The 19623-nt window shown below is 47.6% G+C and overlaps 1 protein-coding gene across 1 annotated transcript in view; it reads left to right on the top strand.

Moving 5' to 3' along the window:
* Positions 1-685: 685 nt before the first annotated feature.
* PLCZ1 (phospholipase C zeta 1) overlaps positions 686-19623 on the top strand; it is a 135449-nt gene continuing 116511 nt past the window's right edge. Inside the window, 3 exon segments of the mRNA XM_050936347.1 lie at positions 686-721; positions 4446-4610; positions 8253-8487. Of these exon segments, the coding sequence (XP_050792304.1) occupies positions 686-721; positions 4446-4610; positions 8253-8487 (436 nt within the window).

Genomic DNA, 19623 nt, shown 5'->3' with positions numbered 1-19623 from the left:
TGTGGTTTATTTCTGTGGTGGTGAACCTGAAATGAAAGCATGAATATTATGCTAACATGGAAATTGTTATTAAAAATATTTTAGAACACCAGAAGATGTCACAGCAAAAAGTTTCTTGGTAACATCCAGAACTTTGCGTTGTGCTCTAAAGTTGCATCTGGAAAGATCTAGAAATATTAGTGAGATCACAAGAAAATGATTCAATAGAGCTAGAGTTTTTGGAAAAATTGTCACAGTGGAAAATATCTGCTGGCAGTACATGAAAAACTACCATATATACTCGATCATAAGCCGGTTCGTTTATAAGCCGACCCCACCCCCAGATGGATAAGTAAAATGGAAAATTTTTATGACTCATTCATAAACCATCCTATAATTCAGGGGTCAGAAAACTTTGGCTCCTGGGCCATCAGGATAAGCCACTGGCAGGCTGAAATGGTTTGTTTACCTTGAGCATCTGCAGACACAGAGATAAACCTAAGTAAACAAAGTGTCCCCGCAAGCCAGCTGCTTACCCTGATGGGCTGAGACAGCAACTGGTGGGGAAATGTTTTTAGGGGAGAGAAGCTGGGGGTCAGGGTAGTAACCCGTGACCACCCCCCACATGACCCCACCCCTAGCCTGGGACCCCTACACTCTCCCCATCCCATCCCTTCCCACCTTATCTAGGGAGGGCCAGGGGAGGATGTCTCTGGCCTGGCTGGAGGTGCTCCGACAGCTGGTCAGCGCAGCCAGATCAGGCGGTACGGCTGCAGCATGTTCCAGTGGGCTGGGTTGGGTGGCACAGCCGCCCTGTGCTCCGGCAGCCCGGTGTGATGACACAAAATGCTCCCTCTCCCACAGAGCCGTAACTAGCTATTTTTTCGCCCGAGGTAAGAATATAAAATTGCACCCCTCCAGCACTGCCCAGCTCCTCCCTGAAAAACTCCACCCCCCCACACCAGCACCACCCGGCCCCGCGGAAACAACTCCCCCCCGTGCCGCCTGCCCCATGGAAACAAACCCTCCTTCCCCAGCACCGCCCTGCTGAAACAGCTGAGGGCCAAAAAGGAAGGTTTCGGGGGAGGAGGGAAAAACGGCATGCATAGGTGACCAGATCACAGTAGTAAAATAGGCCCCACCCCCTCCCCGCTCGGCCCCACCATCACACCCCTCTTCACCGCCTAGCCCCCCACTGGTTTGCTGCGTCCCTCCTAGTCAGTCCCCCACCCACCACTCGCCGCCTTTCACCTTCTCCCTCCCCTGCCAGAAACCCCCATGCCCTCCCCTAGATCCCCTGCTGGCTCACTGCTCGCCTCTTTGCCCACTCACTGCTTGTCCACCCGTTCGCCCCCTTGCCCCCCCAAGTATAAAGCTTCATTCAAAGACCCAGGGGTCACTATATTACTACACACAGCAGCCAATCAATGCAGTTGTAGATAAATCTCTGCATTATGCATTTTTGTATAACTTTTATATGACTTTGTATTGAACCCTGGTAATATATTATAGCAGGCCCCTAAGGTAGTATAATTAAGGTAAAAGAAAAATTTCTTTTTGCTAGAAGTAGAACAAGATCTTCCCCTCTTTTTGTAATCAATTGCCCTGTTGAATGAACGAGGTGTGACTGAGGAAGGCATGGAAGGCAGGCACCTCCAGACAGCTGCAACCCTTGGAGAGGGGATGGGAGCCAGACCAAGGACAATCAAACTTGTCAAGTTGGCTGACTAGAGAAAAACAGACATGCTGAAGGTCTAGGAGGTTAGAAGCAAGCACCTTCCTTTGGGAACACCCTCTTTGCAGCACTGGGACAACCCCCAGCCCAGAGAAAAGCACAGATAGGACTAACAGACACAGTCCCAGATTTTGAATCTGGGAGATTTGCCCCCCTCCAGCCACCGACTCGCCTCCTCACCCACCCCCCAAGTATAAAGCCTCATTCAGAGTCCCAGGGGGTCACTATATTAATGCACACCATAGTCAATCAAAGTTAAAATACTGAAAATGGATGCCCTCCTCCATCCACCAACTCACTGCTCACCTCCTCACCCCCACCTCCAAGTATCAGGGGCGGCAGGTTTGTAGAAATGTTGGTGGTGCTCAGAATGCTCAGAGCCCGCCCCCTCAAACTCTGTCCTCCACCTGCCTAAGGCTCTGCAAGGGATTTTGGGTGGGAGAAGGAGGACTGGGGTGCAGGCCCTGGGTTGGAGCAGGGGAATGGGGTGCAGGACGGTTATGAGGTTGGGCTCTAGGATGGAGTCTGGGGTGCATGCTCTGGGAGGGAGTTGGGGGCAGGAGAGATTGTGGGAAGAGGTGGGGGTGCAGGCTCTGGGGCACAGTTTGGATGCTGGGTGCAGGCTCTGGATTGGGGCAGGGCCTCTGGGTGTAGGCTCTGGGACACAGTTTGAGGGCACAAGAGGGTGTGTGGGAAGAGGTGGGGGTGCAGGCTCTGGGACGGAGCTTGGGTGCTGGGTGCAGGCTCCAGGCTGGGGCATGTGGTGGGGTGCAGGATAGGTGGAGGGGTACAGGCTCTGGGAGGAAGTGCGGATGGCTGGATACAGGCTCTGCAACAGAGTTTGGGGCTAGAGAGGGGGTGTGGGCTCTGGGAGGGAGTGGTGGGTGCTGGTGGGACGGGAGAGGACTGCCATCACATCTGGCTTCCTTCCTTCCCTGCTGCCCCTCGCCACAGCCTCACTGGGGGTGGGGAATGGGGCTGCCCCTTGCCCTGTTTACAGGAGCAGGGGTTGGGGGGCAGATCACAAGGTCAAACACTCACCAAAACCCCAGCAGCTGCTCAGGTGAGTGAGGTCCACTGCCGATGATCCTGTCTCCCACCGGAAGCCCCCTCAGTGTCTCCTCCAGGTGGGAGGGAGGGCTGCGAAGCACGTGTGTGCTTCCTCCCTACTCCCCCTCCTGACCTGCAGCAGCCAGCTGCTCGCCCTCTGCCAGCCAGCGTCCCGTTCCCATAAAGGCAGCAGCAACCGGGACAGCCACGCAGCTTTCCTTCCGGCAGGGACGCTCCAGCTTTTCTGCGCCCCTCGGCTTTGCACGCCCAAGGCAACGTGTCACTCGCCTCACCCTTGGTATGGCACTGCTCTCCCAAGTGCTTGCTTTGGGTGCACTGAGCATGCTCACCCAAACTGAGCCTGGGGCTTCTGGAGGGTGGGCTGAGGAGGGCATTGCAAGATCTAGCCAGGGGGCAAAGGGAGGCAGGGCCCTGCAGGGAAGGGTCAGAGCAGGCCACGTGGTCAGGAGGACACAAGGCAACCGGCGATGGAACCCTCCTTTCTGGCGGGATCTAGACCCTGGGGTGGGCACAGACTACGGCGGCTGAATTGCCCCAATTGTGTTGAGGGCACAGTGTGAGCGCGGGAAAAGGAAAGTCACCTTCATCCGGCCCGGCCGGGAGCCGGTCTCTCCCGCCGGCCACGCGATGGGCGGGGCCGGAAGAAGCGGGTCCGTCGCGTGGCCTGGGGGGGTAATCCCACGTGGCCGGGCCGTTTGTTGCGTCACAGGCCCCGCGTGCCGGCGGGCGCTCAGGCGCGGGCGGGTTCTCTCTTTGCTCAGAGCAGCGGCGGGGGCGGTTGGGCGGGACCCTGAGAGGAGCCGGGCCGGGGTGATGCCGCGCTGGGAGCCGCTGCTGACACCATCGGAGTGACCAGACCCCGGAGAGGCGCAGGGCGATGCGGAGTCCATCATGGAGGCCAAATATCCTTATCATTGCCCCCCGCCGAGCGGGACAGGCTCCCGCTCCCCTCCCCTCCCACGTGCACTGGGCACATCCCTAATAGAGACACCCCCGCGTGGAGAGACACGCTCCCCGGCCAGGTCCCCCCATCCCTGCGCTGGGGAGACCTCCCCAAACACACAGTGCAAGGCCAGCTCACCTTCCCCCGCCCCCAGTCCTCCCTCCTCTGACATCGTTTGAAAACCCACTAAGCTCTTCTAGCCACCCCCATTAATAACCCAAATCATCATAGTTACTCAACCTCCTGAGCTCCCTGTCCACATTAGTCTGTTCACAGCTGCCTCCCCATTGCTTTCACACTCCTGCACCTATTCTACCCTTTTTATTGCTTTCCTCTGCTACCTTATGTTCTTTAATACATGAATTCCCCCCCTTTACTCCCATTAAACACTGTACTCGTTTTCACTTTCACTACCATTGGATGTCTTATCTTTTTCCAGTTATCATCTGTGCCATTTCATCATTGAGCAGGGGGTTGGACTAGATGACCTCCTGAGGTCTCTTCCAACCCTAATAGTCTATCTTTCTTATTCCTTTTTGCCTTTCTTCCCTGTAGGCTGCTCTTCCTCCTCCAGCACCCGTTTAGCCCAGCACTTAATAAAATAAATAACAAAAATATTTTTCAGTTAATTATTTGGAACCAGAAATGGAGAAAATATAGTAGAAAAATAGCTAATATGTTTCGCTTAAAAAGACATTTTCCCATAAAAAAAACTAGTTAAATGTGTTTATACATTTCCTTAACTTGTTTTTCCATACATGGTTTTTGTCCATCATTCAGGATGAGTTTAGAACTGGAAAGATTAATTTAGACAAGACACTGAAATTACTTATTAAGCTAAACATCCCTTTTGATTATGTTCATGTAAAATATGTTTTTAAGGTGAGAAAATAGTCATGTATTGATATAAGTATATTCAGAATGACCAGACACCTAAGGGGCTATTTGGTGGTTGTTTGTTTTTTTTATATATATATTTTTGTTAAATGTGCCAAATTAATGGCTGAGTGGGCAAAAGTCTTGTATTTATCTATAGCATGGATATCTCATAGGCAGCATCAATGCAATCTCTTTCTTACTGCCTCCCCAACATCTTCTGGGATAGATCATCCCTAGGTGGTAGGAGAATTCAGTCTCCATCAATTCTAATGAAACTAAGAAGAGTATTGGTTTTGTGATGTTTACATCTTACTACAAGGAACAGGATTAACTACCAAATTAATTTAACACAGACCACTAATCAACCACCAGTTGGCAAAGGGTTTACTGCAGTGTTAGGATTTCAAACACGCTAATAATTGTCAAAAATATAATTAACCAGTATGATATCAGAGTCAAATTTGACAACTATCAATCAGATTTGGGTTCATTGTTATTACAAGAATAATAATGATTTCAAATGGAATGTGCATAGTTTAAAATAGCATTTACATGTCTCTAGTTTTAAAATAATGCTGAAAGCCTGACAGGTAGATTTTTTTGTAGAATGGTAGATAATACTGAATTCCAAACAGGTTGACCTGATCCTATTGTAGGATGATCAGCACTGAAATTATTGTACTGAAAAACATCTCTTCCTATTCCTTTGCTTTTCTACTCTATGAAGATTTTTGTAGAAATAATGTGACCATTCTTTTTATAAAGTGGATATTTTGTGGAACAGAAAATTCATGGCAATATTGGTGTACACTTATGGTAACTTTGTGTTCATGAGACACTTTTGCTGTTTCATTCATTTCATTTATTTTAAGATGTTAACTTTGTTGTATGAGGCTATATGTGGCTTGGATCCTGGCTACCAAAAGACTGACTTCTCAAATCATAACACCACCATGACAGTTCAGGTTAACTAAGGTGTTTCAAGATAACACTCTCCAAATTTAAACACTGAGGCTGATGGCAGAGCATTTTTCATGGAGGACCCTCAACTCTGGAATTTACTTCCTGCAGCAGTCTGACAAAGCCTGAGTGTGCTGACCCTTTGGACCCTCTTGTGAGTTAGCAAATTTTGTGTTTATTGTTTTTATGGGCTTTCTATTATGGTATTTTCAGGGAGAAATTTTAGGTGAATGGCTGTAGACTATAAAAAGAATGATTACTTGAAGGAGTGGCCTGTTTAGAATAGGAATGATCTAACTGGATACAGTACTACACCTCTACCCTGATATAATGCTGTCCTCGGGAGCCAAAAAAATCTTACCGCGTTATAGGTGAAACTGCGTTATATCGAACTTGCTTTGATCTGCCAGAGTGCACAGCCCCGCCCCCCCGGAGCACTGCTTTACCGCGTTATATCTAAATTTGTGTTATATCGGGTCGTGTTATATTGGGATAGAGGTGTATTACAAATTCATTGCTCTTTAAGAGAGAGTTGAAGGGCTATGACTAAAAAGTTCATTTTATATTAGAGACACCTATGCAGGTGTTTTACCAACGTACTGCTTTTATTTTTCTTTCCTTTTCTTTTAATTTAAATTTCTTTTTCTGTCGTATTACTTTAGGTAAAATCAGAAGAAATGGGGAGATTAAGGTTTGTTAAAGAATAATACATTTTATGAAGCTTTCATTTCAACAGGAAAGCCTTTTGTTAAACTCACTACATTTTCTGAATAGCAAAGAGTTGAGGTGCATTAATAAAACTAAAGATATGATAAGGAGCTAGAGACACACATAGAAATCTATAGATTGCAGTGCTGTTGTAGCCATGTTGGTCCCAGGATATTGGAGAGATATGTTGGGTGAGGTAATATCTTTTATTGTACCAAGTTTTGTTGATGAAAGAGACAAGCTTTTGAGCTTACACAGACCTGAAGAACTCTTTTAAGTTTGATACCTTGTATCTCTTTCATCAACAGAAATTGATCCAGTGAAAGATGTTACCTCACCCACCATGTGTCTCTAATATAAATCTGTAGTAATCTTTCTGTCTAGGGTCTTACGTAGCCCCTATTACTGTAGTTTCCAAATACTTCCATGGACCTGGGAAGTTGTGATTTCTCAATCAGTGTTAAAAATTTATTACTAGTTTCTTGTACCAGGTTTTCTTCATTATTGGTTTTAGTAAATCTAATAGTAAATTTCTCTTGAACAGTCATCCTTCAAACAATCAGTAATTAGATACTAGTTTGGAAGGGAATTAATAGATTATTGTTAGAAGCCCCCAAAATACTTTTCTGTTGCATTGATTTTGGTTACTTAATATAATTTTTAGTTTTATGCCAGTTTATACTTTTAGAAATCTATTTCACTAATGACTAGATTGCTCAGGAGGGAATTAATAATGCAATATTGAATCTTTCATCTCTAGGACATTGTTTCAAATCCATCCCAGATTGGTAGTGAACAAAAATCTTTATCAAGTGATAGTTAGTCATTTTCTTTGTCAGGGCAGTTTTTACTAGGCACTAACCACCATGGCTGACATAATATTAGGCACTAATTACTATCCTCCATGATAGTCTCAGGGCTTAAGAACTAAATAATACTAACTTTCTCTCAATTCCAGTGGTGATCCTTGTAGAAGAGAGTTGAAGAACATTGGTGGAGGGTAGTTCAATGAAGTTTTTATTTACATTTCCTGTGCTGTGTTTGTTTTGCAAATAAACAGAGCTTATTCATTCACAAGGGCTAGCACATTATGGAACCTTCTATGAACAATACATTAAAAAAAAGAAAAAAAATGTACACTGAGAAAACTGAATTCCATATATTATTTAGAAAATTTTAAAAGAAAAATTATTTTGGTGAGTCTTGGAAAAAAATGTATATGCCGGATATACTCAGTTACTGTCATTCTACCTCTTTCTTCACCCTTATTTTCTAGTGGCTTTTGATAATCAAACATCGAAATGAATCCATATTCTAACATTTAAAAAGCTTCATTTAGAAAAAACAAGTGTATAATTTAGAAATTCTGAGTGTATGAATAATTGGTCAAAGCTTAACTGATCTTAGTCTGTTAAAAGTTGAGCAAAGTCGTATCTTTAAACTTGAAAAAAAATCTTAGATATGACCTGCCATTGGATTTTAATCTTATGATAATTTGGTCATTCTTAATTCACTTGTTTGAGGAATGCATACTCTTCCTAATTTTAAAATAGAGCCTTACAGTATTCACAAAATTATTTAAAATAGTAACTGTTGATGTGTCAGAATATATTTACTTTTTCACTGTCATGATAAATTTTTTTGTGGTACAGTTTTATGAAATTAAAATATATATTTCAGTACAAGATTTTGTTTTGCATTCATGCATTCTAATTGGATACATCAAATATACACAAATATTTTGCAATTGACAATATACAGCTTGTGTTATGCAATACAGTTTAAACTTAATTGCTTAAAATAATAGACCTTTTTAAGAGGCAAGGCCAAATTCTAAGATTTACTAACTGCATCACCTGTTAGAATAGAATAGTATTGGATCATGACCATGTACTGAAGAAACATTTGGGCTCAATGTTTTAACTGATATAATGGCTCTAATGATACATTAAAATCACGACATTAAAATGTTTTCAGAAAACAAGTAATCAGCCGAAGACTGGAACTATTACTATAGAAGAATTCAGGGCAATTTATCGAACCCTTGCGCACAGAAGTGAAATACATGAACTTTTCTGCAGTTATTCTCCGAACCGCAAAATTCTACCTGAAATAAACCTGATTGAGTTTCTCAGAAAAGAACAATTTGTAATTGATGCTGATGAAGCAATTGCCTCTGAACTTATTGCAAAGTATGAACCCATTGAAGAAGGTACACTATATCTTTAAAATAATATAAATGTTGGATTTTCAGATTTTATTTTACTATGTTACTATTTATATATGTATGTATATTTATTTTCGAATACTTATTTGACTATAAAATTATTATGAAACTTATGAAAAAGCTGTAAACTGTGTAAGATAAGTATCTGCTTTCCTAAATAGAGAGAGAGAGCATTTGAAATCTGTTAGTAAGCACGTGGACATAATATTAGTTGTTTTTCAAGTTCAGATCCTTAAACTACTATGGATATATTATTACAAGAAATCTTTAATACATTAATCATAAATTTATACAGGATATGGCTCAAATATAGAATATACAATTTGCTATAGGTAGGTGATTCAAACTCTAGTATTGTACCCGGGGCCAGTCCAAAAGTTGTATAAGGGCTCCTGTGTAGAAACATTTTATGTAAGATCATGAAAAATATGGCTAATTAAAGCCCTGAATATTTTGTTAGGCCCCTGAGAAATGTGAAATGGCCCTTGCTGTGCTGCGATGTCAAACTGTGTGACGCTTATTGTTGATTGAACTAATCTATCAAAACTCATTTTGCTTTATTAATCAAGATGAATTTGAATCATGCACTAAAGAGGTGAAAAATGAAAACTGTATGTCCTTAGCCAAATATCCTCTCCATCATATGATACTGCTCTTCAACGTTAGATTACAGTAGAAAAATAAGTAATTTAAAAATGTATTTGAAATGTGCAAAAGTAAAATGAAGTTTTGAATCATTACTTATTTTGTAGCTAGAGACCTTTTTAATTTGTCTTGTTGAAACTTGAAGACTAAGGACAATAATTATTAAAACAAGAATAAATCATATCAGAACTAAATTGTATGTAACTTACTTTAGCTCAAGAGATCTGTTTCACAACCACATTAAAAAAGATATTTTTGTGAGTTCCTTAATAAAAGAGTTTGATTTTATGTTATGTTACTTGTAAGTCAATTTTTGTTAGTATATTATTATCAGTGCAGTACAAGATAGGATATAGCTTACATGTCTCCAAATAGTACTAGCTTTTGATACATTACTTTAACCATGTCACTATTCAAGTCTGAATATGTGTTTTTAAAAGACTAATAAGTATCTGCATTTCTTTCAAGTATTGACAGTCATACTTTTGAAGTGGGTACTTATGTGTAAATTACCTTACAACATTAAAACCACATAAGACTCACAAAGTTGAGTTGAGTGGTGTTTGTATCAATTTTTGCTTAGTTCCCATCAAGACCCTGTATGCTGTGCAACACACTGAATCTAAATTCTGCATTAAGGGTCCAGACTGTGTGCAAACTCAGTAAACTAACACAGCATTGGTGTATACTTAGTTCACATTTTCAGGAGTTACTTTGCAACCATGACAACTAGAAATATATGTATTACTTTAAAAAAAAAATCAAAGCTTAGATTCTGAAGCATAATTCTGAGGGAAGGGGAATTCCGCAGCAAATGCTATGGCCATGGAAAACATGCAGTCCTGAATATAACCCACTTATGCTATAAAACGTAGCACCAGCAATAAAAATTAGCTAATAATTAATTACATTGTTTGCATTGTATTAAACTTGTTTTTAAGTACAAACAAATATTGATACTACACCTATTTGAACTCTCCTTATGGGACATTCCATTAGGAGAACTGCTAGTATTCTCTATCTACTGTTTTTGATTGCTCAGTATTTTGAGTGCAAAATGGATCATAAAAACATAAGAATGGCCATACTGGGTCAGACCAAAGTTCCATCTAGCCCAGTATCCTATCTTCCAACAGTGGCCAAGGCCAGGTACCCCAGAGGGAATAAACGGAATAGGTAATCATCCTGTTAAACATCCCCTGTTGCCCACTCCCAGCTTCTGGCAAACAGAGACTAGGGACACCATCAACATTCTCAACCAATTTTATTTTAAAAGCACCAAAGAATGCTTAACCAGTTGGATTGTTCAGTTCACTGAATATCTCCCATCTCTTTCAGGAAGAGAATTGATCTCTTGTACAATATAAACTATAATATAAAGGCTTTTCCACTTTAATTGCTATGGTGTAAAATTTATTTTAAAAATCATTTTTTTTAAATTGGAGGGTATTCCATCGCGGGTACTTGGAAAAAAATTAACAATTAATACAGCAGGACACATTTTGTTTTCTAACAGTGGACCTCTTAAAGTGCACTTTTACTCTGAAAAATAGTTTTGTAAATATGACATCATGGATGCCACATTTATCATGCCTCAGTGACTCCAGATTAATTTTTCTCAATTACGTGTAAGGTAAGAAGGTAGTTTAGAAAGGCAGCAGTGCAAATTCGGCCTGGAATTTTAAGCTCAGGCTGGATTCCTTCTGGCTCATGCATCGCCATTAGTAATAAAGATTCTGCAGGTGAAATTCTGTCCTTAATTACACCTGTGTGAAGTAACTATGATCAAATTATTTTCAGTCATACATATCTTCTGTGTGATTTCATAACTCTTTTCTTGTCTCTTAGGCTATCAAGGAGTGGTTGGACTAAGGCTTGGGGTAGTTTTACTCATGGGCAGATCCTTTTTTATTACTTTGTGGACTTTTAATTTATCAAAAATTATATGTAGGGATACTACAAATATATTAAAAATGTACTAGTCTAAAAGTTATCATCTTATATTACTTTTCTCCATTCCTTTTTCTTCCTCTTTTATGTCCTGACTTCATTTTTTTCTTAATTCCATTTTGTTTTTCCTTTTTCTATTCTTGTCTATATGTCCCCTCTTCCTTGGTATTCTCCTCTGCCCAGTTTCTCTTCCCCTCCAGTTTGATCCATCCGCTGGAAATAAAGGGAAAAGAGAATTGCTATGAATTATATATCCCATTGGCTCTTCCCACTGCAGTTCAACTCGCTCAGAGATGAATGAAGTACTTATGTGGAGATGAAAGATCTTCAGGGGTCCCTGATCTCCCTTTCTGTCTGCTACATCACTGCTCTGGGTATAGTGTCTGGGAAGACCATGGATTTGTTTTGCATGTAATAGCCCAACTACTTCTGCTACACTTAGAAAGTGAAGGCTCCCTTAAGTGATGTAGATTCTCTGCTGAGCTTCATTGCTCTGTGTGACAAGAGGCAAAATTTGCAACTCAGCTAAAAAGCAACATGGGCTAATTACAGCTCTTTTTGGGAGCTGTAGTTCAGACATACCTCTTGATATTAACCTGTATGTTGGTGATAGTTCTCCCAGCCTGAAGGGCAGTGTCTATCGCAGTGATCTAGGATTGGAACCTGCACACCATTAACAAATATAAAGCAAGAAGTCACGGAACACAGGTCCCTCAAAATTAAGTAGTTGTCCTGTTTATAATATTAAAATTTGATTGTCTTTCCACATTAAGATATCTTGATGGCTTCATTTTCAAAAAGACATAGATGCTAGACTGTGCATCAGAACTTTTATTCTATATTACAAGAATGAAACTTATGAGCTGAGTGCAGTTTTTATACTACATATGAACTGTAGTCTCTGAACCCTCCCAAAGCACTCTCCAGAACTGTTGAGAGAGTTCTCTTCCACACTCTTATCAGGCCAAGAATCCTGTTCCCTTCTTGCGTGACTTCCTTTACTTATGGGCCAGCTGGCCTTTTGAACTTGGAGCAGCTCTAGGCTCTGTATTGGTTCTGCCCCACTTCCAGCTACTATAGGTTCTCTGAGCTGTTGCTTCCTAACCTGAGGCATTGCTAACAGCAAACTGAGGAAAATCAAAGCTCACAGAGAGGCCCAGAGGGGAGAGAATATTCTCAGCTGGGGCAATATGGAGTTTGACTCTATCCTCATAGTCTTGGCATAGAACCCCCTTTTGGCCTGCCTGATAATACAAGAAATTGAGGGATTTGTGATGCTTTATTAAACATTTCTCACTGTCCAATCAGAGCTGTAAAAGCTTGGCATGCAACCCGTGCCCTTAAGAACATAAGAACGGCCGTACCGGATCAGACGAAAGGTCCATCTAGCCCAGTATCTGTCTACCGACAGTGGCTAATACCAGGTGCCCCAGAGGGAGTGAAGCTAACAGGCAATGATCAAGTGATCTCTCTCCTGCCATCCATCTCCATCCTGTGATAAACAGAGGCTAGGAACACCATTCTTTACCCTTCCTGGCTAATAGCCATTTATGGACTTAGCCACCATGAATTTATCCAGTTCCCTTTTAAACATTGTTATAGTCCCAGCTTTCACAACCTCCTCAGGGAAAGAGTTCCACAAGTTGACTGCGTGCTGTGTGAAGAAGAACTTCCTTTTATTTGTTTTAAACCTGCTACCTATTAATTTCATTTGGTGACCCATAGTTCTTGTATTATGCGAATAAGTAAATAACTTTTCCTTATCCACTTTCTCCACATCACTCATGATTTTATATACCTCTATCATATCCCCCCTTAGTCTCCTCTCTTCCAAACTGAAGAGGCCTAGCCTCTTTAATCTTTCCTCGTATGGGACCCTCCCCAAACCCCTAATCATTTTAGTTGCCCTTTTCTGACCCTTTTCTAGTGCTAGAATATCTTTTTTGAGGTGAGGAGACCACATCTGTACACAGTATTTGAGATGTGGGCGTACCATGGATTTATATAAAGGCAATAATATATTCTCAGTCTTATTCTCTATCCCCTTTTTAATGATTCTTAACATCCTGTTTGCTTTTTTGACCGCCTCTGCGCACTGCGTGGACATCTTCAGAGAACTATCCACGATGACGCCAAGATCTTTTTCCTGACTCGTTGTAGCTAAATTCGCCCCCGTCGTATTGTATGTATAGTTGGGGTTATTTTTCCTATGTGCATTACTTTGCATTTATCCACATTAAATTTCATTTGCCATTTTGTTGCCCAATCACTTAGTTTTGTGAGATCTTTTTGAAGTTCTTCACAATCTGCTTTGGTCTTAACTATCTTGAGTAGTTTAGTATCATCTGCAAACTTCGTCACCTCACTGTTTACCCCTTTCTTCAGATCATTTATCAATAAATTGAATAGGATTGGTCCTAGGACTGACCCTTGGGGAACACCACTAGTCACCCCTCTCTATTCTGAGAATCTACCATTAATTCCTACCCTTTGTTCCCTGTCTTTTAACCAGTTCTCAATCCATGAAAGGACCTTCCCTTTTATCCCATGGCAGCTTATCCAATGCCCTTCTGAGGTTTTATTTCAAGATAAAATCTTATGTTGAAGTTAGTCATCTTACATGGTCTCAGATGTAATATGTGTGACAAAGTTCCTCCTCTATCTTGGTGGGTCCTGTGCTTATTGGCAGATTTGCTCACCTCAGTGATCTTCCCCACAGTCTGGATCAACTCCTGTGACTGATCAGGAGTTGGGAGGTTTTGGGGGAACCCAGGCCCACCCTCTACTCCGGGTTCCAGCCCAGGGCCCTGTGGATCGCAGCTGTCTATAGTGCCTCCTGTAACAGCTGCATGACAACTACAATTCCCTGGGCTACTTCCCCATGGCCTCCTCCAAACACCTTCTTTAACCTCACCACAGGACCTTCCTCCTGGTGTCTGATAACACTTGTACTGCTTAGTCCTCCAGCAGCACACCCTCTCACTCTCACTCTCACTCTCAGCTCCTTGTGCCTCTTGCTCCCAGCTCCTCACATGCACTCCCTCTCCTCTGGCTCCTCCCAGCCTGACTACAGTGAACTCCTTTTTAAACCCAGGTGCCTTGATTAGCCTGCTTTGATTGGCTGCAGGTGTTCTAATCAGCCTGTCTGCCTTAACTGGTTCTAACAGGTTCCTGATTACTCTAGTGCAGCGCCTGCTCTGGTCACACAGGGAACAGAAACTTGCTTCTTCAGTGGCCAGTAGATCTCCTTTCTATTCCTCTGCTGTAGAGGGAAGGAGGGAGAACTGCTGTAGCTGTTCCTGCTGAGCACTGGGCCCTCACTGCTGCTGCTGCTGCTCTTCCTGCTGCTCCCTTGGCTGGCCCAGACACCACCACCTCCATCCCTGCCTCCCCCCTTCTCTGCTACCCTCTAGTTGGCTGGCTGCTGATCCTCACTCCCGCCTCACCCTCAACTGCTGCTGTTGCTCCACCTACAGCCCTGGGGGGTGGCGGGGAGGAAGGCTGCTGGCCTGCTTCCCAGAGAAGAAGGGGAGTGAGGGGCCCTTGCTCTTGTTGCTGAGAACACCATCTGAGTGGGGTCCCTCCTGCCTGGACACCAGACCACCACCACCTGGAGCTGCTGGGACTACTATGGCTGTTGGTGGGAAGCTGTTGGAGCCCTGAGGAGAAGGAGGAGGAGAAGAGGACCACCTGCTGCTAGAAGACTACATGAGGACTGCTGTGGAGGGGGCTTTACTGGACTGAGTCTTTTTCAAGCTGTGCTCTTGTGGTGGGGGTTTGGACTGTGTCTTCTGGGACTCCAGGGGTGTGGCGTGGAGCCTGCCCCCGGTCCATCTGTGTTCCCCTTTGCCCCCACCACCATTGTTGCCCCCTCCACCACCCCTGCTGGCTGTTTTCCTTCTGCTTCGGACTCCTGCCTCTGGGACTGAGGTGCTCGCCTGGCTCACCACGCTCGCTTCCATCATTTGGGCCTGCAGCAGCCAAGCATTGACTTTTGCACAAGTGCCTGTGGGCGCACCACCTCCCCCTGCCCCCTGGACTGACCCCCTTTCCTTTGCCACATTTGTCCACCCCACCTGTTTCCCTCTGCGGCCCTGATAGTCCTGCCCTAGCCCTGCAGCTAGCCCCGTGGTCCCTCCATCCTATTCCCAGCTCACCCTTTCCTCGCCCCCCTGTGATCCCCCAGCCCTGATTGGTCCCTTCCCTTGTGTGCCCATTCCCTCTCCCATGTGCTTGCGCCCTTCCCCCATTTGAGTTTGCCCTTGTTCACTGCACTCCCCTATACCGTTGGCCCCCCATATACCCTAGTGCAACTGGAGGAGCCGGAATCCCCTCTGAATCAGTGACCTGACACCCTCTCACCCCAGGTCCTTGGTTGCTCCACACGCCCCTTTAGCCTTCCCTTTTCGGCACCCTCCTCCCCGCCTGCAACCTAGCGGGAGGGGTGGTCGCCTCCTCTCTCTCCCCTCCCCTCGCTGTTTGTCCCCCTCCCTGCTCTTGTTATGGCGGGGGACGTGGCAGAGGAGACCCCTTGCGATGCTCCCACTGCCTCTTCTCCACCTACCCCCGTGTCCATTCCCCATGCCTCTACCTCGACCACTAAGGCCGGTCCACCTGTCACTGCCCCCGCTGAGTCACCGGCGGTGGCAAGTACCGGGGAGACCTCCGTTGCTGCCACGTCCCTTGCCCCTTCCGATTCAGGGGGAGCCCCCCCAGCTGGTGGGAAAGGTCGGGGTGGGAAAAAGGGTAAGGGCCCCGCTAAGAAGGCCAGGCCCTCCATGGCAGAGACTGCCTCCGCTGCTGCAGCCCCGCTACCGGCCGCGGCACCCCTCCCCGCTGCTCCCTCCACCAGCTCTGCGGGTGTCCCTCCCCTGGCCCCCAAGGCGTACGCCCAGGAGGCGGAGGCCCCCCCACCTGCCGCTGCTCCTCCGACTGTCGCTTCCACTACCATCTATAGCGTCCGGGGCCCCTTCCTGACCTTGACCAGGAAGCACGGCGTCCATTGCCTCCTGGTGCCCGCCTCGCCCCACGTGGAGACCTACATGTTGGCATTGGCTAGGGTGGTGGGTCCCACAGCCATCGTGGCAGCCTCCAAAATGTACGGGAGGGTGGTCTTCTTCCTGGCATCAGAGGCCGCCGCCCAGGAGGCAGTAGAGACGGGCCTGGCGGTGGGGGGTGTGTTCGTCCCCTGGTGCTGTTGGAAGACCTGGGGGTCTGCTTGGTCCTGACCTCCGTACCTCCCTTCCTGCCCAATGCCGCCCTGCTGCACTCCCTTTCTGCCCTGGGGTGTCCTATCTCCATCATCAGCCCTCTCCCGTTGGGATGCAAGGACCTCACCCTCCGTCACATCCTCTCGTTCTGCCGGCAAGTGCAGCTTCAACTGCCACCGGTGGCACGTGATGGAGAGGCACTCGAGGGGTCCTTTCTGGTCACCTACCAGGTAGCCCACTACTGGGTGCATTACTCGATGGGGGAGGCCTGGTGGTACATCTGCCGGGTATTGGGGTATGTCCGGAGGGACTGACCCTTGGCCCAGCACGGAGAAGCATCCGGGACCCCCGAGCCCCAGCAAGTGCCGGCCCTGTCATCGCCGATGACCCTGGCCACCTGGCACCCGAAGCTGCCCCTCCTCCTTCTCGGTCCACCGCTGTGGAGGAGGGTGCAGCGGAGATACCGCCGGGCGTAGGTGAGGGCTCGCCTCAAGCAGACTCCTTCCTCTTTCCTGCTACCCCACCATTGCCTCCCTGAGTCCCTGAGCCATTGCCCTTGCCCCCCGACCCGGCCCCTGTTATCCTGGATGATGCCATAGAGGGCTGGTCCTTAGTGCAGTGGAAGTGAGGCAAGCGGAAGGCTTGGGCCCCGTTACATCATTTGGATTCGGAGACCTCCCGGAAGAGCAGAAAGGGGGGCACCGATGACGAGCCTTCCGCCTTGCCCCCTGATGACTCCTGTTTTGTGGTGCCGGCTGGGGACACCGTGGCAGCACAGGAAGGTGACACCGCCCCTCCTCCAGGGTCCCTTCCCATGGGAGCCCCCGAGGGAGCCTCTCTCGCCCCCTTACCATCCGAAGCCTCTGCGAGCGCCGAGGTGGGCGTTGCCTCGGGTGCTGGTGGGGAGGGCTCTGGGGTGGTGGATGGTGATCTCCCTTCCATCTACGAGGAGATTGAGGCCCTGGGTCTGACCCCAGTCACACAGGGGGAGGACGACCCTCTGCCAGCGGGCCTCGATCTGGGCGACCTCACCATGGTCCCCCTCTCCCCGTGTTCCCTTCCCCTGACCGCTGCTTCTGCTCCCACCTCTGAGGGTCCCCTGGAATCTTGCATCAGCTTGGCTGCAGGTGGCACCCTGCTGATGGCCACCGAGCTCATTAAGGCGACGGCTGGTGCCTCGCTGCCGGGACTCGGTTCCCAGGGGGTGTCCCTCTTGGGTGTGGAGCACCCAACCTCCTTCCCATGCAGGGACCCTGTTGACGACCATCCATCTTCTGATGCCGGGGCTACTGCCCAAATCATAGTGGCTGAGCCCGGCATCGTTGGGGGTCTCCTTCCCATTCCCCAGATCTCTGAGCCTAACTAGGAGGGGCCACCTTCCAGCAGCCCAACTACTGAGGCTCTGGATCCTACTTCTGCCCCTCTCCCCAGTTCCCTTCCTTATCCCCGCCCTACTCCTGTCCCCTGCCCTATTCCTGCTGCCAGCCCTGTGCTTGTTCCCTCCACCTCCCGTGCTGCCAGTGCCGCCCCTGGGGATACTCCCCAGGGAGCAGCTTTAGTTGTTTTTCCCTGTCCTGACCCATTGAGGGCTGCTGTTTTCCTTACGCCGCCCACTGTTGAACCAGAGAGTGGGGCAGGTCGTGTGGCATCAGCCAATCGGACGCCACGTCAGGTGTCTGCCCCCTGCCTGCCCGCCTCGGTAGGCCACGGGGCTGTGACAGGGGCCCCACTGGGGGACGGTCATAGATCAGTGACCCCGGCCCCCCATGCACTGAAGGAGGAGCTGCGGGAGTTCCTTGAGGACATCCATGGCTCCCGTAATAAAGTCCAGCCTGCACTCCAGCCGTGGGGGGATTTCCATCAGGTCATCCAGGCCGCAAGGGCCCTCATGGGGGAGGTAAGAGGACCGGGAAGCAGGCCGCCACGGCCTACCAGCGGGTCCGCCTCTTCCGCGACTCTTTACTCACCTATGGGGTAGGTCATGGATTGCTGCGCGGCCCAACAGAGGCCGTGGGTGTTTCTGCCAGAGAGGATACCCTCCAGCCCTCCTCATGGCACCAATCATCTTTGCCACATTAAACACCCGGGGCTGTAGGATGGGTCTCCGCAGGAGCCAGGTGCTCTTCTTCCTTCAGGAGGTGGGGTACTCTGTGGTTTTCCTGCAGGAGACCCATACGGATCCGGCCACTGAAGCTAGCTGGCGGCTGGAGTGAGGGGACGGGGTCTACTTTAGCCACCTCTCGGTCCGCACGGCTGGAGTGGCGACCCTGTTCTCCCCCGACCTATGGCCCAAGGTGCTGGGAGTCGCCGAGGCTGTGCCGGGCTGCCTGCTGCACCTCTCGGTCTGTATGGAGGGGCTTGTGGTTAATCTTGTCAATGTTTACGCCCCGACATCGGGCCCGGAGAGGTTGTGTTTTTATCAGTAGGCGTCCACCTTCCTCGGTTCCCTGGATCCTCCTGAGTGCCTGGTCCTGGGCGGGGACTTTAACACCACCCTCGAGGAACGCTTGGGGACCGAGCAGTGCCCAGCCACCACGGAAGTCCTCCGGGAGATCATCGATCGCAACTCCCTGGTGGACGTTTGGTGCGACCACCACCTGGACGATGTCTCGATGTTCACCTTCGTCCGGGTGGAGGCCCATCGGTCATGCCACTCCCAGCTGGACCGTATTTACCTGTCGCATTTCGACCTTTCACGGGCCCACTCCTCCAGCGTTCGGCCAGCCCCCTTTTCGGATCACCACCTTGCCACTGTGACAGCCTTTCTCTGTGCAGAGAGGCCAGAGCTGGCCTATTGGCACTTTAATAATAGTTTGCTGGAGGATGTGGGCTTCATGGCATCCTTCCGGGAGTTCTGGCTGGCCTGGCAAGGGCAGAGGTGCGCTTTTCCCTCAGCGCGGCAGTGGTGGGACCTGGGGAAGGTGCGCACCTGGCTCTTCTGCCGTGATTACACCCAGGGCGCCAGCCGACGAAAGGATGCAGCGATAGGGCAGTTGGAAGGGGAGGTCTTGGAGCTGGAGAGGCATCTGGCCGCCAGCCCCGAGGATCCATCCCTCTGTGGAGGGCCAGGGCCTTCTACGCGACTTTTTTCTCCCCGGATCCGACCAATCCTAAGTCTTGCAGAGTGCTCTGGGACGGACTCCCGATGGTCAGCATGGGCGACCAGGACTGGCTAGAGCTGCCTCTCACTCTGGCTGAGTTCTCAGAAGCCCTGCGTCGCATGCTCACCAATAAATCTCCGGGCATGGACGGGCTGACCGTGGAGTTCTACCGCGTGTTCTGGGATGTCCTCGGCCCAGACTTTGTCACCGTCTGG

The sequence above is a fragment of the Gopherus flavomarginatus genome, chromosome 1 (genome assembly GCF_025201925.1).
Source record: "Gopherus flavomarginatus isolate rGopFla2 chromosome 1, rGopFla2.mat.asm, whole genome shotgun sequence".
Taxonomy (NCBI): domain Eukaryota; kingdom Metazoa; phylum Chordata; order Testudines; family Testudinidae; genus Gopherus; species Gopherus flavomarginatus.
The sequence above is the reverse complement of the archived record's forward strand: the minus strand, read 5'-3'. Positions and strand labels throughout refer to the sequence as shown.